Raw genomic sequence first — 23,945 nt, forward strand, 5'->3', positions numbered from 1 at the left:
CCCCCAAACATAACATCTTACTTATATAAACAAATATTTTTAATATTTCTTGCTGCTATGCCTCAGCATGAAATTATCAAATTAATACACTGTTTGCATTTGAAAATGGCTGTTTGGGCTGGAGGAATGGCTTAACAGTTAAGGTGTTTGCTTGCAAAGCCAAAGGACCCAGGTTCGATTCCCCAGGACCCACATTAGCAAGATGCACAAGGGGGCACACGTGTCTGGAGTTCGTTTGCAGTGGCTGGAGGCCCTAGCATGCCCATTCTCATTAATTCATTCATTCATTCTCTCCCTCTCTCTGTCAAATAAATAAATAAATAAAATAATTTAAAATGGCTGTTTAAGATGTCAACATAATATGTCATTAATTGAATTTTGGCTTAACATTAAGACAAAATTTCTAAGAGCTTCTGAAATGGTCTTCCATATGCTTCAATCACTTTGTCAGACATATTTGGGCAAAGTAGTAACAGCAGTGACAATTATAAAATCAAAATACCTATCAACTTTGAAAAATGAAGATGCCTATGTCATTCATTATCAGATACTCAGTCAAGACTTAATTCTTTTGTTTTTTGGTTTTTGGTTTTTGGTTTGGGAGGTAGGGTCTTGCTCTAGGCTAGGATGACCTAAAATTTAATATGTAGTTTCAGGCTGGCCTCAAACTCACAGCAATCCCCGTACCTCTGCCTCCTGAGTGCTGGGATTAAAGGTATGTGCTACCACACTGGGCCCAAGACCTAATTCTTTATGAAAAATAAACATTAGTATGGAAATTTGCTTTTATGTCTAATAAATGGTAAAATGATATGTACACCAAAAATCGTATTAAAATTAATGTCTTTATGATTTGTCATCAGTGAATGCCTGATTTTTTTAATATTTGTATTTATTTATTTGAGAAAGAGAAAGAAGCAGATAAAAAGAGAGAGAATAGGCACGCCAGGGCCTCTAGCCACTGCAAATGAACTCCAGATGCATGCATCACACTGTACATCTGGCTTACATTATTATTTATTATTTATTTGACAGAGAAAGAGAGAGAGAATGGGCATGCCAGGGCCTCCAGCCACTGCAAATGAAACCCAAACACATGCACCCCCTTGTGCATCTGGCTTACATGGGTCCTGGTGAACAGAACTTGGGTCCTTTGGCTTTGCAGGCAAACAGCTTAACTGCTAAACCACCTCTCCAGCCCAAATGCTTGAATTGTATACATGCATAGTCATGTAAAAATTTCTTGGGTGAAAAGAGGTCACAAGTTGAAAAAGTTTAATTGCCCTCATTGACACAATGACTAAAAGAGTTAGTACACACAACTTCAGTATTAACTATATTGTTATTGGGCACTTCAATAGAGCACTGAGGTAAATGCTGATATAAAAAAATGCAAAATTCCCAAGCATGATGGTACAGACTTTTAATCCCAGAACTTGGAAGGCTAAACTAGAAACACTGCCATGAACTTGAGCTCAGCCTAGACTACAGAGTGAACACTGCTTCGAAACAAGAAAACTGTTAAAAGATACCTTTATCTTCCAACTTAAGTATATCTGTGTTAAAACATTATACTTCTGGGAAACTAACATATTAAACTTACATTAAAAAACATAAATCTTGGGGCTGGAGAGATGGCTTAGTGGTTAAGGCACTTGCCTGCAAAGACAAAGGACCCAAGTTCAATTCCCCAGGACCCATGTAAGCCAGATGCACAGGGGGCGCATGCATCTGGAGTTTGTTTGCAGCAGCTGGAGGCCCTGGCATGCCCATTTTCTCTCTCTCTCTTTCAAATAAACAAATAGTTTTTTTTTTTTTAAAACCACAAATCTTGTAATTTTACCTCTTCTCTTTTTTCTCCTTCTTCCTTTGAAATATCATGGTCTGTGACATTTTCATTGCAAGGTATATCTGAAGAAGTGATCACAGTTTCCTCAGGCTCTTGCATAAACAAAGGCTTTTCCTCTTGCTGTATCCATTCTTGATACACTTTTACCACTTTTCTCATAGCAGCTGCCTCACAAATTGGTAATAAAAAGGCCTAGTGAAAAAAAGAGAATAGAAATAATGACATCTTTTGTTATAAACCACTAAGTACATCTCAATCTTAAAAAACATGAGTTATAATGAATTTCAAAAGGTTGTTAAGTAATTGTCATTAAAAAGTCTCTTATGGAAGGCGTGGTGGCACACACCTTTAGTCCCAGCACTCGGGAGACAGAGGTAGGAGGATCGCTGTGAGTTCGAGGCCACCCTGAGACTCCTTAGTGAATTCCAGGTCAGCCTGGGCTACAGTAAGACCCTACTTCAAAAAACCAAAAAAAATTTTTAAAAGTCTCTTGTCATCAAATATTTTATAAATACACTGAGAAAGAAATGTAGCTGGTAGACATTCCTTATTTCATGAGCTTGTATTCTCACAAAACTTAATACAAATACAACCTTACTTAATAAACAACATTTTTAAAACTTATATTATTGCTGCTCTTTGACAATTATCACAATTACAATAAATTTCAACAAAAAGATTTTAACTAGGTCTGGAGACATGGTTCAACACTTAAGGTGCTTTCTTGCAAAGCCTAGTGGCCTGGGATTTGATTCCCCAATACTCATTTAAAGCAAGATGAACAAAGTGGGGCATACATATGGAGTTCATTTGTAGTTGCAAGAGGCCCTACACACCCACACCCATATTCCCATTCTCATTCTCATTCTCTCTCTCTCCTTATAAATAAAAAACTGAATAAATAATATTTAAAATATATTTTGAAATTTAAATTTGACCATGTGAAGTAAAATATAAACCACATGCTTTAAGTACACCAAAAAAGAAAAAAGATGGGCTGGAAATATGGCTTAGTGGTTATGGCATTTGCCTGCAAAGCCAAAGGATCCCAGTTTGACTCTCCATGACCCATGTAAGGCAGATGCACAAGGGTGCATGCATCTGGAGTTCACTGGCATAACTGGAGGTCCTAGCAGGCCCATTCTCTCTTTCTCTGTCAAATAAATAGTAAATAATAATGTAAGCCCTCCTTCTTTCTCTCTCAAATGAATAAATTATATATAAATGGCTGTTAGGGATATAGCCCAATAGCAGAGACCTTGCTTGGCATGCAAAATACTCTAGGTTTTCTGCCCTAACAGCAAAGACACAAACAGAAAATTCCAGGAAACACAAAAGTAATGCCAAAAAAAAAAAAAAAAAAACCTTACAGCTTTTATATATCATTTTATAATCAAATTCTATAATTTAATAATAAACCAAATATTTAAATGGAATATTTCATAGTTACTCTTCACTTCAGATATGTTCTGGGTTGCCCTAAAGATTTTTATTAAAAGCCAGGAATGGTGTTGCATACCTTTAATCCCAACACTCAGGAGGCAGTGGTAGAAGGACTACCATGAGTTCAAGGCCACCCTAAAACTATATAGTGAACTTCAGGACAGAATGGACTAGAGCAAGATCCTACCTTGTAAAATAAATGAATAAATAAATAAATAAAATCAGAGTAATGGTTTATATATTCACAATGACAAGTAACTGTCACAAACCAGATGACAGGGTCCGTGTATCAGTCACTTATCCTTGTATGAGAAACAACAGAGACTAAATAACCAAACAAATCTTGAAGAACAAAAGATCTGGAGCCATCATACTTCCTAAATTTTATATATATTACAAAGCTGTGGTAATCAAAATATTCTGGCACTAGCATATACCAGATACACAGGGCTGGAGACATAGCACGCACAAGACCCTGAGTTTGATCCTCAGGACCCAATAAGCTGTGCGGTTAAGGCAACTGCCTGCAAAACCTAAAGACCCAAGTTCAATTCCCTAGTCCCACATAAAGCCAGATACACAAAGTAACACATGCATCTGGAGTTCATTTGCAGTGGCTAGAGGCTGTGGTGTACCCACATTCATATTCTCTCTCTCAGTATGCTTGCAAATAAATTTAAAAATTTTTAAATATAAAACTGGGCTGGAATTATTGCTCAGTGGTTAAAGTGCTTGCCTGTAAAGCCTGATGACCCGAGTTTGATTCCCCAGTACCCATGTAAAGCCAGATGCACAAAGTGGCACATGCATCTGTAGTTCTGGAGTTTATTTGCAGTGGCTTAAGGTTCTGGTATACCATTCTCTCTATCTCTTCATAGGGTTTGGTGGTGCATGCCTTTAATGCCAGTTCTCAAGAGGCTCAGGTAGGAGGATTGCTGTGAATTTGAGGCCAGCCTAGAACGATAGAATGAGTTCCAGATAAGCCTGGGCTACAGTAAGACCTTTCCTCAAAAAAAAAAAAAAAAAATGTTTAAAGAAAAGTGATAAAACAAGACATAATTCTAATAAAGAAAGTAAAAGAGCCGGGTGTGGTGGCGCACACCTTTAATCCCAGCATTCAGGAGGCAGAGGTAGGAGGATAGCCATGAGTTCAAGGCCACCCTGAGATGACAGAGTTAATTCCAGGTCAGCCTGGACCAGAGTGAGACCTTACCTCGAAAAACCAAAAAAAAAAAAAAAAAAAAAAGTAAAAGAGAGAATATAGTAATAGATAAAAGATTCTTACCATACTTTCTAACAGATTGAAAAAAATTAAATAAATGGCTCAAGTGCCAAGATAAAAACCTGTATGTTCTTATTTATAACAACTTCAAAATATATAAAGAAAAATTGACAGAATTATAAGGAAAGAGCAGGAGAGATGGCTTAGCAGTTAAATTCCTTATCCTCCTGCCTCAGCCTCCTGAGTGCTGTGATTTCAGGTATATATTACCTTTCCTGGCAATTTTTTTCAAACACACAGAACACTTATGAAAACTGACTACATTCTGAATGAAGCATGAATTTTAAGTATTTAGTGAGTATATTCTCCAATCAAGATAAAATTGCATTAGAAACTTGTAAGAAAAAAAATCTAATCTCTGGAAAATATGAATTTCTGAACACCTCACAAGTCAGATCCTATTATAATTAGGACTGAGTAATAACAAAAATGTGCACATAAAAACTTACAGAATGCAGCTAAAACAATATCAAATAAGTATCCTAAAATATTCATCTGAGAAAAATGAAGCTAAAAATCAACTAGCTAGGAAAAGAACCGCCAAAACAATCAAGAGTATTTAAGGAAGGAGGAGGAAAGGGGGGAGGGCAAGCAACTATGAAACAATTAACAAAGCCAAAAGTTAATTTTTTTCAAAAGACTAATACAATAAACAAATCTAGCAGAATTGTCTAAAGACACACACTAAAAAAAAAATCACAAATACATGCATGCTAATGAAAATAAAAAGGAAGAACATGAGTATTAATGCTTCAGAGTAAAAACTTGACATCAGCAACTTGAAATACACGCAGTAACAAATCCTAGAAAAATAAATCTATACAAACTAAGTTGTTAAAAACCTGAATGAACAGTCCTGTGAGCTTTAAGATTTTTGACAACCTGAGCTGGGAGATGACTCATTTGGTAAAGTGCGACACACATATAAGAACCTGAGTTCAGATTCCCAGCCCTGTAAATGCCAGGCAGATATAGTGCCTGTCTCTAATCCAGGTGCTCCGGAGGTGAAGACAAAGGATCACAAGGGCAGCTGGCTAGCAAGTCTAGTTGAATGGGTGAGCTCTGGGTTCAAGTGAGAAAGCCTGTCTTAATAAGTAAGGCAGAGAGATTTTGAGGGACATCCTGATGTCAAACTATGGGCTACACATGTGTATACACATATAAACAAGCACACAAAAACCACCAAGATCAGGCTGCTACAGTCTCAGATATACCACTTACTTGCTGTGACACTTGAAAGACAGCCCTCAGCAATAAAACTAAATGACATTAATCTGAAAATGTTAACTACCTCTGCTATAAACAGTATGAGTCTAGTTTTCATAAAGTTTATTTCCCAAAAACATTCTATATGCCTAAGAATGCATACTTTGGGCTGGGAAAATGGCTCAGTGATTGAAGTCTGCTGACCTGGGTTCAATTCCCCAGTACTCACATAAAGCCAGATGCACAATGGTGCATGCATCTGGAGTTCATATGCTCTGTGTGTGTGTGTGTGTGTGTGTGTGTGTGTGTGTGTGTGTGTGTCTGCCTCTCTAACTCTCAAATAAATGAAAGAAATAAAAATTATTCTACAATCCAAAGGACTATGGGGGGGGGGGATAAAATGAGGAGAGAGGATGTAACTTTTAATTCCAAAAATCAAGAAAGAAAGTAGTTACTAAAATCATCATAAACTAAAATATTAACGTTTAAAAAACTAAAAAGTGGGCTGAAGAGATGGCGTAGCAGTTAAGTACTTGCCTGTGAAGCCTAAGGACTCCGATTCAAGGCTCAATTCCCCAGGACCCACGTTAGCCAGATGCACAAGGGGGCACACACATCTGGAGTTGGTTTGCAGTGGCCAGAGGCCCTGACATGACCATTCTCTCTCCCTCTCTCTCTCTCTCTCTCTGCCTCTTTCTGTTGCTCTCAAATAAATAAATAAAAAATAAAAACAAAATTAAAAAACCTAAAAATTAAACCCAGGTGTGGTAGCACACACCTATAATCCCAGCATTCAGGAGGCAGAGGTAGGAGGACTATAGTGAGTTCAAGCCAGCCTGAGACTACAGAGTAAATCCCAGGTCAGCCTGAGGTAGAGCAAGACCCTACCTCAAAAAATTAAAAATAATAAAAGAAAAACAGCCAGGTGTGGTGGCGCATGCCTTTAATCCCAGCACTTGGGAGGCAGAGATAGGTGGATCACTGTGAGTTCAAGGCCACCCTGAGACTTCATAGTGAGTTCCAGGTCAGCCTGGACTAGAGTGAGACCCTACCTTGAAAAAGAAAAAAAAGAAAAAGAAAGAAAAGACCTAAAAATTAACTTTTAAGAACCTTTATGAAGAATTACTTTCAAATAGCTAAAAGTATGTTCAGTAACAAAGACAAAAATTTTTATTGCAATTTCAAATTGCTGAGAAATATTTTACCTGACGAAATATCTCTGTGACAAAGTTTACATTGCTTCTTTTAGAAGAAAACACTCTGCGAACAATTTCAATGTCTGTGAGATGCTCTTCATCAATGCTACAGAGACTGGATGAGCTGGGCTCTCGCTCTGTCAGAGTGCTTGTGTTGGAGTGAGACTGCTCTGGTTCTGTAGTTCTGTCTGCTTTATCAATATTATCATTTCTGTTTTCTTCTCTGGAGACCAAACTAGCAGCTGCTCTCTGCAATAAAAACAAAAGGGAAAGACTATAGTAGTAATCATTTAACCAAGTATTCTGTTTTTAGCAAATATTGTCAGACCTTAACCATTCTACAAGCAGCTGATAACACTGTTTAGTACCCATACAGAAAATTCCATTTAGAATCTATTCTGAATAATTAAGCAAAAATGCAAATAACATTAAGTGATAGAGAAAACCCCATTCTGTCTGTCTGTCTGTCTGTCTCTCTCTCTCTCTCCCTCTCTCAAATAAATAAAATACAGGGCTGGAGAGATGGCTTAACAGTTAAGGCATCTGCCTGCAAAGCCAAAGGACCCTGGTTCAATTCCCCAGGACCCATGCTAGCCAGATGCACAAGGGGGCGCATGTGTTTGGAGTTCATTTGCAGTGGCTGGAGGCCCTGGCATGCCTATTCTCTCTCTTTCTCTGTCAAATAAATAATAAATAATAATAATAAATTTTTTAAAAAGAGTAAGTAAATAACTTATAAGTCAGTAACATTAGGCTAAGTTACCTAACTTGCTGAGGCAAACCAAAAAAACTTGAAAATTTTGAGAGAAAATTCTATATTCTACATTTTATTTAAAGAGTATTCACCAAGACAAAGAAAACAATCCAGGTTTTCACGTAGGATCAGGAACTACCACCATCTATAATAGATAGGCGTAGCACTGGTTTAGTGGTTAAAGGACTTGCCAGCAAAACCAAAAGACCCAGGTTCATTCCCCAGTACCCACATAGAGCCAGATACACAAGGTGGCACATGTGTCTGGAGTTCATTTGTAGCAGCTAGAGGCTCTAGTGCGCCTAGGCTCTCTCTTGCACGTGCACTTGCTTCCTCTCTCTCTCTCTCTCTCTCTCTCTCCCTCCCTCCCTCCCTCCCTCCCTTTCTCTCTCTCTCTCTCTTAAATAGATAAAATAATTTTAGGAAGCTAAATAGTGAAATAAAAAGGAAAATACAAACAATAAAACTACTATGTAAGTTGATGAAAATACAAAATGAGAGGGAAGAACATAAAACAGAACATGAAGGAGAAAGAAAGTGTTCAAGGACTGGAGAGATGGCTTAGCAGTTAAGCGCTTGCCTGGAAAGCCTAATGACCCTGGTTCGAGGCTTGATTCCCCAGGCCCACATTAGCCAGGTGCACAAGGGGGCGCACGTGTCTGGAGTTCGTTTGCAGTGGCTGGAGGCCCCAATGCGCCCATTCTCTCTCTCTCTCTGCCTCTTCCTCTCTTTCTCAAATAAATAAATTAAAATGAACAAAAAAAAAAGAAAAAAAGAAAGTGTTCAAAATCCCAGAATTTCAAATTAGTTCCCCTGTAACTTTATATCACATTTTTAAAGTCAGTGACTGTTGAAAAATGGAGGGAGTGGAGATAGGACTTTATGTCTGTATTCTGGGAAAACTTTACAAAGATCATCACAGTTCTACCACTTGATTGCAATTCCTCCAACCTGTAGAAATTTATTTGTACAGTTCAGACGAGTATTACTACTATACAGCAGTTCTCTCTCATCCTCAATTTTGTTTTCATGGTTTTAGTTACCCAGACAAATGTGAACCAAAAGTAGTAAATAGAAAATTTCAATAACAAACAATTCATAAGTTTAAAAACATTTATTATACCATATTATTAACTATAATGTGATTTTATTATTATTATTAACCTCTTACAGTGCCTAATTTAAAAATTACACTTCAATGAAAGACATGAGCCAGGCATGGTGATGCACGCCTTTAATCCCAGCACTCAGGAGGCAGAGGTAGGAGGATTGCCATGAGTTCAAGGCCACCCTAAGATGACAGAGTTAATTCCAGGTCAGCCTGGACCAGAGTGAGACCCTACCTCGAAAAACCAAAACAAAAAAAAAAAAAAAAAAAGACATGCATGAACAGAAAAGTACAGCATACTAGGTCAGTACTATCTGCAATTCAGTAATATCCCAGGGATCTTGGAATGTATGCTTGGTGGGCAAGAGAGGACTACTTCACAATTAAGCTACTAAAATAAATTAGACACTAAAGCTAATATATGATTGAAATTATCTATATCACCTCAAACTTTATTTTCTATTAAAAATACTTATAATTATTATTAAAATTTGGATTATAAACATGGCATGATGGTACACACCCTTTAATTCCAACACTTGGGACACAGAGGTAGAAGGATTGATGTGAGCTCAAGGCCACCCTGAGACTATATAATGAATTCCAGGTCATCCTGGGCTAGAGACAGATCCTACTTCAAAAAAAAACAAAAAACCTAAAACTAAAAAATTTGGATTCTAAGGGACTGGAGAGATGGCTCTGTGGTTAAGGCGTTTGCCTCAAAGCCTAAGAATCCATGTAAAGCCAGATACACAAAGTGAGGTATGCATCTGGAGTTGGTTTGAAGTAGCTGGAAGCCCTAGCAGGCCTATCCTCTCTGTTTGTTTGTCCTTTTTCTCTCTCTGCTTGCAAATAAATAAAAATATTTAGGTGGGCTGGAGACATGGCTTAGCAGCTAAGAGCTTGCCTATGAAGTCTAAGGATCCTAGTTCAAGGTTCAATTTCCTAGACCCACATAAGCCAGATGCACAAGGGGGTGCAAGCATCTCAAGTTAATTTACAGTGGCTGGAGGTCCTGATGCACTCATTCATATTCATTCATATTCATTCATATTCTCTCTCTCTCTCTCTCTCTCTCTCTCTCCCCCCCCCCCCACCTCTACCTCTACCTCTCTCTCTTCCTGCCTCTTTCTCTGTCGCTTTCAAATAAATAAACAAAAAATTAAATAGGTGGGTGTGGTGGTGCATGCCTCTAGAAAAAAAAAAATGGATTATAGGCATGCATGTGTATGGTGGCACATGCTTTTAATCCCACCATTTAGGAGGCAGAAGTAGGAGGATCACCATGAGTTTGAGGCTGGCCTGGGAGTACAGAGTGAATTCCAGGTCAGCCTGAGCTACAGTGAGACTCTACCTCCAAAAAAAAGGCAACAAAAAATTGGATTTTAAAATATATTTACATAAGTAAAATATCACCACTATTATTTATTTTAAATGTGCTGTATGGGCTGGAGAGATGGCTCAGCACGTAAGGGTGCTTGTTTGTAAAGCCTGATGGCCAGGTTCAATTCCCCAGTACCCATGTAAAGCCAAATGCACAAAGTGGCAAGTGCATCAGGAGTTCATTCGCAATAGCAAGAGACCCTGGTGTGTCATACTCACTCTCTTTCTGTCTGCCTCTTCTCTCTTAAATAGATAAAAAAATAAAAATATTTATTTAAATATGTTCTATACCTAAGGCAATCAGAATTAATAAGCTAAATCTAAAGAGCCACTTCTAACTTTAATAAGCTTGCTTCATTTGTATGTTACCTGAATATTCTTTGGCAAGACTTCACCCTCCATCCCAGGAATATGAGGTCCTGTATGTGGCTTTGGCTCCAGCCAGAAAGAAACCAGCCAACGAATGACAATAACCCGAGCTTTAATGAAAGGTTCCTTTGTACAATAGATTGCTTCATTGGTTTCAGCATCTTTCTTTATCATGACATAATGTGGCTTTGGTCTCATCTGTGGGATATCTACGCAAAAGGAATGAAAAACAGAACATGAAATACAAAAAGGAAGTACCTTTAGATCAACTTCCACTTTTAAACATGTGAGAAAACATTCTGATGCTGCTCTGGTTTAGAAGTGTTAATAGGGCTGGAGAGATGGCTTAGCGGTTAAGGCGTTTGCCTGCAAAAACAAAGGAACCAGGTTTGATTCCCCAGGACCCACATTAGCCAGATGCACAAGGGGGTGCATGCATCTGGAGTTTTTCTGCAGTGGCTGGAAGCCCTGGTACGCCCATTCTCTCTCTCTCTCTCTTTTTCTGTCAAATAAATAAATAAAAATAAAATATTTTACAAGTATTCGTAGCAAAAATAACATTTTATAATGTCAGAAGTTAATATGTAACCTAGAACAATGAGCCTATAATTCCAGTATTTTGGAGGCTGAGACAATAGTAATTTGACTTCAAGGCCAGCCTGGGCTATGCAGTGAGGCTGAGGCCAGTTTACACTACATAGTGAAACCCTATCTCAAAAGAAAAAGTTCAGGTTGGGGAGATGGCTTCGCAGTTAAGTCATTTGCCTGCAAAACCAAAGGACCCAAGGTTCAATTCCCCAGGACCCACATAAGCCAGATACACAGGTAGCACATGGGTCAAGTGTTTATTTGCAATGGCTGAAGCTGGTACACCCATTCTCTCTTTCTTTCTAGCTGACCGCCCCCCAAATAAATAAAATAAAAAATATTTAAAGCCAAGCACAGTGGTGCACACCTTTAATCCCAGCACTCGGGAAGCAGAGGTAAGAAGATCGCCATGAGTTCAAGAGTGAATTTAGGTCAGCCTGAGCTAGAGTGAGACCCTACCTCAAAAAAATCAAAAAACAAACAAAATTTTTAAAAGGAAAGAAAAAGTTCAATGAATCTTGTCTAAGTACAAAACAAAATTCTTTCAGAATCATATATAGTTAGATCTGACTTCACTTAATCCAGGAATACTTAATTTGAAGTCATACAGAGTATGAAATTTTGTCTGAGCCTATTACCTGCCTAAATGTGGCATTAGGAACATCTTTCTGTGAAAGTGACAATTCTACATACAGACTTATCTTTAGCATATGGCAGAGATCTGCTTCTAATGCAGATGTGTCCACAAGGTTCTCACATCAAGACTCTTAACAGATAATTTGGCAAAGCCACTAAAATTCAGACAAGAAATGATTTCAAAAGAACATACAGCAATGGAATTATTTAGAAATTGATTTCTATTTGATTAAACCTTTGAGGAGTTGTAAGAAAAAAAATCATGGTATATAATATAAAGTCAAGCATGGGGTACATACCTATAATCCTAACTCTCAGGAGGTTGAGACAGGAAGATTCCAAATTAAAGCCAGTCTGGGCTACATAGCAAGTTCCAGGCCAGCATGGTCAACTTAGCAAGATCTCCCCCATCTCAAATGTGAATTAATTAGTTAATTAATATTAAATAAATAGTACAAATACTCTAAAGGTCAGAGAAATCAATCTAAAGTATAAGTTTTTAATGAAACCTCTTCATGATCAATGAAAATTTTCTGTTAATTTAAATTCACTTTTAGCACTAATATGGATATATTATCTCCACAAACCAATACAAATAATCTGTAGTCAGTTTTCCATGAGCAGCACATTTTCCCTTTACATGTGATCTCTTAGAACACTGAACACCACCTACCAAGTACAGGGTGATACAAACTGTTCTCTTTGCAGATGTTTGGGAAAATATAAGGCAAGTAATATTTCTTAAAATGTGAAAACAAAAATGAAAATCCTCTTTCTTGATTTTCTTTGTTCTTCCATTCTAAACTTTTTACCTAAAAATAAACAATATAATTAGAATCAGCCCAGGAGACAGAATCTTTTAAATATAACTAACAGCAGATATAAACAAGCTTGTACAGTGTTGTAATGTACTGAACCATATACACTGTGAAGATCATGACATACAGCAAAAGACTATTTTTATCAACATATGCTAATTATACAATATGAGGGGTTTCATAATCCAATTTCTATACATGCATATATATTGGATTATATTCAATTATTTGAAATTGGTTTAATATACATTACATGTATCTTTTAAAATCTTAGACTTAAAATATGTTCTGCAAAATTGTGAAAAATGACTCATTCATGACAATAGCTCTAGTTAAAAGCATAGACTAAAGGCATATGTGGCCATAAGTAAGTGTGTGAGCAGTGAGTGTTGTCAGGTACAGATAATCAAAATGAAAGTAAAGGAAGCAGGTATCCAAGAAAAGGATGAGCTGCGGCCATAACCCAGAGGGGACTAGAGCTTGAGATGTATAAGAAGAATGTCTATGAAGCAGTAGTGGAGGGATAGGAGACAGAATAATATAATATACTGTTATGGAACTCCACAAAGATGAGAAAGACATCTAAGTAGGGGCCTGGGAAAGGCCCATGTTGAAGTATTTAAACCAATCAAGTTATGAATGTCAAGAAGGAAGAGAGGTGTGTATGTATATATGTTTATCCTTTTTTTTTCTTTCTTTTAAAAAATATTTTATTTATTTATTTGAGGAGAAGGAGAGAGAGAGAGAGAAAGAGAATTGGTGCTCCAGGGCCTTAAGCCACAGATGCATAATACTACCTTACGCATCTGGCTTTATATGGGTACTGGGGAATTGAACCTAGGTTCTTTGGCTCTGCAGGCAAGCACCTTAACTGCTATGTCACCCTCCAGTCCTATGTTTATACTTTAACTCCAGACACTGAGAGGATCCAGGAACATCAACCCCCAGTAGCACAACACAGCAATCCTGAGAATGCACAGTATCCCAAGTATCTGGGATTCTCCAGAGCAGTCAGTCAAGGCAGGTACAAGATAATGCTGGGATGCCTTGCCTTGCCTTGCCATTAAGTAAGGAATTATATTGAAGATAAATCAAAATGAATACAGCATCATCTTGAAGAAATTTCCACTGTATGCACATACACATCTACTACTACTACTAGTACTACCACACACACACACACACACACACACACACACACGTGTGTGCGTTAAAATAAGAAACTGCCAGATGTGGTGACTCACACTTTTTTTTTGTTTTGTTTATTTTTACTTATATATTTGAGAGCGACAGGCAGAGAGAGAGAGAGAGAGGAGAGTTGGCGCGCCAGGGCCTCCAGCCACTGCAATCGAACTCCAGACAAGTGCGCCCCCTTGTGCATCTGGCTAACATGGGTCCTGGGGAATCGAGCCTTGAACCGGTGTCCTTAGGCTTCACAGGCAAGCGCTTATCCGCTAAGCCATCTCTCTAGCCCGTGACTCACACTTTTAATCCTAACACTTGAAAGGTTGATGCAGGGGGATCACTGTGAGTTTAAGGCTAGCTTGTTCTAGAGTGTGAAGAGATCCAGGAAAACTTCTAGGGCTGATAGGTGTTCCTTATCTTAAATGTGTGATATGTCCACATAAAAATATTCATTAAGGGAGGCAGAGGTAGGAGGATTGCCGAGAATTCGAGGCCACCCTGAGACTACATCATGAATTCCAGGTCAGCCTAGACCAGGGTGAGACCCTACCTCAAAAAAACAACAAAAAAAATCATTAAATTGCAGGTAGGCATGGTGATGCACACCTGTAGTCACAGCACTGCAGAGGCTGAGGCAGGAGGATCATGATTGGAAGCCAGCCTAGGATGTCCAGATAGTTCTAAGCCAGCCTGATGTTCAAAAAAAAAAATAAAAAAAAGAAAGAAACAAAAGAAAAATTCATAAATGAGAACCTCAAATGTCACAATTTATCATACAGCAATTATTATTCAATTAGCCAGTAAGGCAATTTTAAAAAAATGTGCAAAACATAAAAATTTAGTAAGGTAAAATTAACAATAATGAAGGTCATAACTACCCATCATCTGTGTACTGTGCCCATTGTGCTATTCATGCCTCAAGTAGCAAAGGCGTGACATAGCATTTGTTTTTTATTTGCAAGCAGAGAGACAGATACAGAGAGAATGAGCACAGCAGGGCCTCTAGCGCCTACAAATGAATTCCAGATGCATGGGCCACTTTATGCATCTGGCTTTGGGTACTGGGGAATCAAACTCTGGCCCTCAGACTTTGCAGGCAAATACCTTAAACACTAAGCCAGTGACAGTGTATTTTCATTCCTATTTTACAAATTAGGAAATACATGTACAGAATGGCTAAGTTAGGGACGGCCAAAAGTTGAACTATTAAGGTGTGGAATCAGGATTCAAACCCCTGTATTCTGGCACAAGATCTAAATTAACATTCTAATGTTTTTTTGAAGCATAAAGAATTTTTATGTTTGGAGTGGTTATTTAAAAAAATGTGTATGTCCTTCCAAGGCTCAGGGTCTAAGGCAGAAGAGGTGGCAGAAAGAATGTAAGAGCCAAAGGAAGAGTAGGACTCCTTACAACATGCTCCCTCCAGACATAAAATGGCCTGGATATCCATGACCTCACAGTGCCTGACACTACCTACACAAGACCATCATAAGAGGAGGAAAAGATCATGACATCAGAATAAAAGAGAGTGACTGAGATGGGGAGGGGATATGATGGAGAATGGAATTTTAAAGGGGAAAGTGGGGGGGTATTACCATGGGATACTTTTTATAATCATGGAAAATGTTAATAAAAATAGAGAAAAAAAATATATATATATATATTTAGACATGAAAAAAAAATGTGTATGTAAGCCAGGCATGGTGGTGCACGCCTTTAATCCCAGCACTTGGGAGGCAGAGATAGGAGGACCACCATGAGTTCAAGGCCACCCTGAGACTACATAGTGAATTCCAGGTCAGCCTGAGCTAGAGTGAAACTCTACCACAAAAAAAACAAAAAAAAAAAGTATATGTGCTAAATATATTTTCATCAATAAGGACATCCACATTTCAGATCTAGAGATGAATAGGTTGCCTTATAAAATACATATTCTTGACAATTACAAAATTATAAACAGGTTTAAGTGTGAAATACTTTTTCCTGATTCCTATCTTATAGCCCACCTTCTCACTGTTACATCTTGACAGACTGATCCCTAAACGAAACAATTACTAACTTTTTTAACCCTTATTTTTTGAGGTGGGGGGGTGTAGGCCACAGGTCAACATCAGGTATCTTTCTCACTTTGTTTTTTTTTTTTAATATTTTATTTATTTAATTTGAGAAAGAGAGGCAGATAAGAGAACTGGCACACCAGGGCCTCCAGCCACTGCAAACGAACTCCAGATGCATGCGCCACCATGCGCATCTGGCTTACGTGGGTCCTGGGGAATCAAACCTGGGTCCTTTGGCTTTACAGGTAAGCGCCTTAACTGCTAAGCCATTCCTCCAGCCCTCACTCTGTATTTTTACTGAGGCAGGGTCTCTCACTTGAGCACACATTTTACCCATCAGCTAATCTAGTTAGCCAACTTGCCCCAGGATTCCCTATCTCTACTTTCCTCCTGTTGAGATTACACGTAGCTGCCACATCCATTGTGGCAAGCTTTGCTTTTAAAAAACTTTATTTAGGGCTGGAGAGATGGCTTAGTGGTTAAGCGCTTGCCTGTGAAGCCTAAGGACCCACATTAGCCAGATGCACAAGGAGGTGCATGTGTCTGGAGTTCGTTTGCAGTGGCTGGGAGCCCTAGCATGCCCGTTCTCTCTCTCACTCTTTGTCTGTGGCTCACAAATAAATAAATAAATAAACAAACAAACAAACAAAAATTTAAATTAAAAAAAAAACTTTATTTATTTGAGAGAGTAAGAAAGAGGCAGAGAGAGATTGTGTACCAGGCCCTCCAGCTGCTGCAAACAAACTCCAGATGCATGTGCCACCTTGTGCATCTGGCTTACATGGGCCCTGGGGAATCAAACCTGGGTCCTTTGGCTTCGCAAGCAAGCACCTTAACTGCTAAGGCATCTCTCTAGCACAAGCTTTGCTTTTTTGTTGTTGTTGCTTTTTGAAGTAAGGTCTCACTCTAGACCAGACTGACCTGGAACTCACTCTGTAGTCCCAGGGTGGCCTTGAACTCATAGCAATCTTCCTACTTCTACCTCCAGAGTGCTAGGATTAAAGGTGTGGGCCACCTCACTCAGCAGTAACATGTATTTTCTTTCTTTCTCCTCCCTTCAACCCAGGTAGGGTCTCGCTCTAGCCCAGACTGACAAGGAATTCACTATGCAGTCTCAGGGTGGCCTTAAACTCATGACAATATTCCTACCTCTGCCTCCCTAGTGCTGGGACTAAAGGCATACACCACCACACTTGGCACATGAAGTTTCAAAAGTAAAAATTTGTCACTTCTTCAAGAAAATAAGCAATATCTACTATAGTAGAATAATGGTAAAAGCAGGGGAAATTACCCACAAGTATCAACGAAGATAACACATACCTGAATTACTATGTATTTTAAAAGTGCTTCAAGAAAATAGCTTGTGAGATCTTCTTGTCCTTTATCTCCTGATTGTGGGGGAACAAGAGGAGTGATTTCCTCTATAGTTACTTGAGCTACCAAAAGACCAAAGAATAGTATAATCAGAAAAAAAATGTAATACTATAAAAACAAGGCCCAATAAAACATATACACAATGAAAGCTACTTGAAAACTTTCTTTTTTTTTTTTTAATTTAAAAGTACAGTTTTTTGTTTTTTTTTTTAATTTATTTATTTATTTGAGAGCAACAGACACAGAGAGAAAGACAGATAGAGGGAGAGAGAGATAATGGGCGCGCCAGGGCTTCCAGCCTCTGCAAATGAACTCCAGACGCGTGCGCCCCCTTGTGCATCTGGCTAACGTGGGACCTGGGGAACCGAGCCTCGAACCGGAGTCCTTAGGCTTCACAGGCAAGCGCTTAACCGCTAAGCCATCTCTCCAGCCCTACTTGAAAACTTTCTAACGATTGAATGTGGAAGAAAATCTGATAGCCCATAATGACCATAAGCTTTAATACCAGTTGTTTTGTGAATCTTTGATTGGGAGAATGTGACACAGGAGTGATGAACTAGGTAGTGATTAAAAGCATTTCTCACTAAAGAAGTACAGATCATTTAAAATCCCATTAGGATATCCATCACAAAATGCCACAGTAGAAGAAACATTAGCAATAACATGAATATTCAATAAAATCACAACTATTATAAGAAACTTGCATGATTTTTTTTACTTTTCAGATATTCCAAAGATTCAGTAGTACAAATGCCAAAGAAAGAAAATCAACTCATAAGAAGCTAACTTATCTACTTCCTAAGTAGCACAAATCAGTATGCAGTGGTCTTGAACCCTACCTCAAGTAAATACTAGCCAAGTAAGCAAGCACAGAACAACAGAGTTATGTTTCAATTCTTAGATAATGCATAGTATGTTATTTCTAACACTGACTTTAAAAAACTTATTCTTGACAGGCATGATGGCGCACGCCTTTAATCCCAGCACTATGGATGCTGAAGTAGGAGGATTGCTGTGTGTTCCAGGCCAGCCTGAGACTATATAGTAAATTTCAGGTCAGCATGGGCTACAGGCAAAACCCTACCTTGAAAAATAAAACAAACAAACAAACAAAAAAAAAACCCACCTTATTCTCTGAAAATTCAACTTTCAGCTTTTATTGTCTATACCTGGATTTCCTGGACCACTGTCCCCATAGAATCTTACTAGTGTTTCATTTTGTGAAGCTATAAAATTCCTTCTTAAACCCTCACACTTCTCTGTAGGGAAAACTCCTTATTTTCCATGCCCTACAAAATAAAAAGCAAGACTTATTAAAGAAAGGGGAAGAGGAAGGAAAGGGATGGCCAGGCATGGTAGTTCACACCTTTAATCCCATTACTTGGGAGGCAGAAGTAGGAGGATAACTGTGAGCTCAAGACCAAGTCAACACAGTGAATTCCAAGTCAGCATGGGCTAAAGCAAGACCCTACTTCAGTGCAGGGGGTGGGGGGGACTATAAAAATGGGAACAACGGGCTAGAGAAGTTGCTCAGTGATTAAGGCATTGCCTGCAAAACTTAAGGACCTGGGTTTGATTTCCCAGTACCCATGTACAGCCAGATGCACAAAGTGGTGCATGCATCTGGAGTTCACTTGCAGTGGCTAGAGGCCCTGGCATGCCCCTTCTCTTTGTCTATATCTGTCTCTTTTTCTCTCTCTTTCCTACAAATAAATATCTATAAATAAATAAATAAATAATTTTAAAAACAGGGACAAGCCTTTAATCCCAGCACTTGGGAAGCTGACATAGGAGGATTGTTATTAGTTCAAACCCAGTCTGGGTACAGAGTTCCATGTTAACCTGGGCTAGAGTGAGATCCTGTCTCAAAAACAGAGGAGGAGGGTGTGGCGGTGCAAGCCTTTAATCCCAACACTAAAGAGGCAAAGGTAGGAGGATTGCAATGAGTTTGAGGCCACTCTGATACTACGTAGTACATTCCAGGTCAGTCTGGGCTACAGCAAGACCTTACCTTTAAAACCCAAAGAACACACACACACACACACACACACACACACACACACGGGGGGGGGAGGAGCGGGGGGGGCCTAAAACGAAACCTACGCTGATCCAGAAGCATAAGTATTGGGCTGAAGAAATGGCTCAATGATTAAGGAGCTTGCCTGCAAACCCTAAGTATCCGGGTTTGATTCCCAAGTACCCACATAGAAACAAGTGCACTAGGTGGTGCATGTGTCTGGAATTGTTTGCAGTGGCTAGAAATCCTGGTGTGCACAAGCCACACATGCTCTCTCTCTCTCTCTCTGAAATAAATAAGTAAATAATTTTTTTAAAGAGTACTTATAAAACATCAGTGAACAGCTAGAGAGGTGGCTTAGTAGTTAAGGTGCTTGCTTGCAAGCCTGATAGCCCAGGTTCGAATCCCCAATACCCACTAAAACCAGATCACAAAGTGGTGCATGCATCTGGTGTTTGTTTGCAGCAACAAGAGGCCTTGGCATGCCCATTCTCATTCTCTCCATCACTCCCTATCTCTCTCTCTCTCTCTCTCTCTTTCTCTCTCTATTTACAAGCATTTCTAAAATAAAAATAACACTTCTAGGGGCTGGAGAGGTGGCTTAGCGGTTAAGCGCTTGCCTGTGAAGTCTAAGGACCCCAGTTCAAGACTCGATTCCCCAGGACCCACGTTAGCCAGATGCACAAGGGGGCACACGCATCTGGAGTTCGTTTGCAGTGGCTGGAAGCCCTGGCACGCCCACTCTCCTCTCTCTCTCTGCCTCTTTCTCTCTCTGTTTGTCGCTCTCAAATAAATAAACAAAAATAAAAATAAATAATAACACTTCTAAAATTATACATGATATTTAAAATAAAAATACTTTTTAGGCTTTATTTTTTTTTAATCTATTTATATGTAACCTCTTTACAGTCATCTACTCCAAAACATAAAACACACTTGTATTTTCATGTATGTTTAAATTAACTACAGGATACAAGTTGATACATAAGAAGTAAAATTTAAAGGTAAATTACAGGAGTGGTATTACACATCTGTAATCCCAGCACTTGGGAAGTGGAGGCAAGAGGATCAGGAGTTCAAGGTTATCCTCAACTATACAAGGAGTTTGAGGCCAGCCTGAGACACAGGAGACCCTGTTTAAAAAAAAGAGAAGGGCTGGAGAGATGGCTTAGCGGTTAAGCGCTTGCCTGTGAAGCCTAAGGACCCCAGTTCAAGGCTCGGTTCCCCAGGTCCCACGTTAGCCAGATGCACAAGGGGTGCACGCGTCTGGAGTTCGTTTGCAGAGGCTGGAAGCCCTGGCGCGCCCATTCTCTCTCTCTCCCTCTATCTGTCTTTCTCTCTGTGTCTGTCACTCTCAAATAAATAAATAAATAAATTTAAAAAAAAAAAGAGAAAAAAAAGAAAAAACGCACAAAATACAAGGAAGCAACATGATGCAAAACAGTCTGTATTAACCATATGTTTGGATGCTTTGACATCTGGGTCTTTGCAAACTAAAGAGAATGTCCCTCCCAGGACTAGCCAATTCCTAAAGATAGTAAATGGCTAGACTGTAATAGTTATTTTCATATGCAACCAATCAATCTTGGGTACACATCCCCACTTCCAAAGTCAGATTCAAAGCCACTATTTCTTTTTCCCAAACACATCAGAACCAGGTACTTGACAAAGAGACAACCTTTGTATACCAGAATTCACTGAAATTACTTATAGTATCTAATCTTTAATTTACTTTACCTGGTAAGTTTGTTCCCTCCCATGAAGCCACAATAAAGGCTCTCCCCTGCTCATGTTTACTTTATCCACACCTATTCCCTCTGCCTTCTTTTTAAAAAACCGTATTTTTATTTGTAAGAGGGAGAAAGAGGGGAAGGAGGGTATGGGCATGCCATGTTTGTGCATCTGACTTTACTTAGGTACTGCGGAGTCAAACCCCTGCTGTCAGGTTTTGCAAGCAAAACCTTTGACAACCAAGCCATTTCTTCAGCCCTCCTCTGTCTTCTGACCAACCTGAGGAATTTCTGTCTCTCCTTTACCTCTGCCTCTCTTCCCTCCTCCCTTTTTTTCTTTTCTCCTCTTTTTCTTCCTTCTCCCCCGACCCCACACATCCTAGACAGACTCCTGATAAGGAACGTACTTCCTCTTGAAAACTAAGTAACAAACCATGTTTCCAATGGCCTTCTTGATCTGTTAGTCTAACCAAATAATACAATACTAAAACCCACAATTACGAACAATGTCTCGAATTACCCATTTGATAAGTGTGCAGACCATTTAAAAAAAAAACAAAAAAACCAGAAAACTGGGCCCTGGAGATGGCTCAACAGACAAGAGAACTGAGCACTTAAACATCAGGGTCAGGCTACAAAGAGATGGTTCAGCAGTTAAGGTGCTTGCCTGCAATGCCTAACAACCTGGGTTCAATTCCCTAGAACCCACATAAAGCCAGATGCACAAAGTGGCACAAGTGTCTGGAGTTCATTTGCAGTGGCTAGAGGCCCTGGTGAGCCCATTCTTTTCCCCCTTACTCCCCCCACAAATAAATATTTTTTTAAAAAAAATGACTTTAAAAATAAAAAGTAAAAAAAAAGGGGGGGTCTCTTGGGCTGAAAACTGCCAAGTTTGACTCCCAAGTTCAATTCCTCAAGACCCACATAAAACACTGGGTGTGATCATAGGCTTCTGAACCCTTAGTGGGTGGGGGGAGCAGAGATTTACTGGGGCTCCCTAACTGATAGTAGTTGCAGGTTGAGCTCCCATCTTTAGGAAATACGTTGTTAAGCTTTAGAGACACCTGAAGTTCTCCTCTAGACTTGGCACACATGCACACAGTACATAAACATACATCACATACCACACACCCATACTATAGAGAGAGAAAAATAAAAACAGAAAATATGAAACACTGATAGACAGCATCTCATGACTCTTACTTTCTTGAAGGTTGAGTGGAGGGTTAATAAGATTATCTAAAGTTCGAGGTCCGTGTTCAGATTGTGGTGCTGAAAATCCAGGGATTAAGCATGAAAACATCCAGAGCTGTTCTCTGCTACAGTTGTTTTGAAGAGCTTGCAACCATAACAAGAAAAGACGAACACCTTCCCGCCTAATCTAATAAAACAGAATCAAACAAAAACAGTATTATACAGCACAGTTAATAGAAATGTGTTATTCCTCTTTGGAACACAGTTCTTTAGCAAACTACAGAATGACATTTTGCAGAAGAGAAAAACAGGAAGGTGGCAATAAATACATCTAGGGCCTCTATAGAGCACACATTATTTTGAAACCTAAATTCACTGATTTTTCCTAACATATGCAAGGCCCCAGCTCAATCCCCAACAGTGAGGAGGGGGATCAGTCATGTTTTGTACAATCTTTTTACAACGAACTTAGTTTCTAGTTATTTAAAAGTAATAATCTCCATTTGTGGAAAATCAAAACTTAGTGAACACATATAATCACAGAAAGACAAGTGCCACATGTTCTCACTCATCTGTAGTTCCTAATCTGGATCATCTTGAGTTGGTGGCATATCTGACAGGCAACTTGAGGACCAGACAATAGGGATGGAAAGGCATGGGGAGAAGGGAAGGGAAGGGGAAATTGGGGGAAATAAATATAAGACTAAACCTAAAATGAACCGGTACCATAGAAACCTTTCTCCTTGAAAGTAGACTAAAAGATTTAATCCTCAACAATAGTATGGAGGGATCATCTGGAAAGAAAGGCCCTGGAGGGGGGGAGCGATGAAACCTAACCTTAATATATTTGGCTCTGGGCCTATAACTCCCAGTACCAGAAATCAGCTGCTACCCACCCTGAGCTATTGATCAGAGAGACCTACAAGGTCCCCAAAACAAGACAGGCTTCTGTCAAAGTACTTGATTATCCTTAAAAGCTAAGACCCTATTGCTGAAGACACCATATGCTGCTGACATAAAACACAGAAAGACCTGGCTGGAATTAGGCAGTTAGCCCAATCTAGTGCTGGAAAGCACTACATGAGCTACTGGACGAAAGAAGCCAACGACAGTGTGAGCAAGCAGGGGTCTAAACTACTCAGAAGCAAACACCCTGGCAAGATATACACACCAGTGCAATGGTGGCACACAGCCTTGGTGGGTGACAATGGCTTTCTGGTTGTTTAAGAGATCCACTCAGTGGAAAGAAACCCATATCTGCAACTGAGAACCAGGTCTGAATCCTATGGAGACAAAGATATGTTCCCCAATGTCAAACTCTCATTAGTCTTTGGCTAAAAGAAAGGCTATAACCATCAAACTCTCCCTAAATTAATAATGCTTATTCTATTTAACCTATGCTGATTTCCTTTCATTGAAGAATCTTTTTTTTTTTTTTTTTCAGTCAGTAATGAGACCTGAGGAGATAAACCACCGCTCACACATCAGAGCCAGGCCCAGGTACAACCACAGAGGAATTGGGGAGATGAGCAAGAGTGCTGCTTCCATGGTGAATCTGACAATCAGCAGCAGGGTGAATGAGACAGATGCTAAGAATATTCAACTTCTACCAAAACAGAAATCCAGGTGCTCCTAAGAACTGAAGTAGATGTAAAACTCACCCACCATGGGCTGGAGAGATGGCTTAGCAGTTAAGCGCTTGCCTGTGAAGCCTAAGGACCCCAATTCAAGGCTTGATTCCCCAGGACCCACATTA

The 23,945-nt window shown here is 39.2% G+C and overlaps 1 protein-coding gene across 8 annotated transcripts in view; it reads right to left on the reverse strand.

Moving 5' to 3' along the window:
• Positions 1–23,945, reverse strand: part of Ralgapa1 (Ral GTPase activating protein catalytic subunit alpha 1) — a 271,828-nt gene that overhangs the window by 200,360 nt on the left and 47,523 nt on the right. For all 8 annotated transcript variants that reach the window (XM_045155394.1, XM_045155393.1, XM_045155389.1 and 5 more), the window contains exons 6-11: positions 22,199–22,376; positions 17,195–17,310; positions 12,488–12,626; positions 10,591–10,799; positions 6,986–7,225; positions 1,844–2,041 (exon numbers count right to left, since the gene is read on the reverse strand). In XM_045155394.1, the coding sequence (XP_045011329.1) occupies positions 1,844–2,041; positions 6,986–7,225; positions 10,591–10,799; positions 12,488–12,626; positions 17,195–17,310; positions 22,199–22,376 (1,080 nt within the window). The remainder of the gene's footprint in view (positions 1–1,843; positions 2,042–6,985; positions 7,226–10,590; positions 10,800–12,487; positions 12,627–17,194; positions 17,311–22,198; positions 22,377–23,945) is intronic.

The sequence above is a fragment of the Jaculus jaculus genome, chromosome 7, assembly GCF_020740685.1.
Source record: "Jaculus jaculus isolate mJacJac1 chromosome 7, mJacJac1.mat.Y.cur, whole genome shotgun sequence".
In the NCBI taxonomy this organism is placed as follows: domain Eukaryota; kingdom Metazoa; phylum Chordata; class Mammalia; order Rodentia; family Dipodidae; genus Jaculus; species Jaculus jaculus.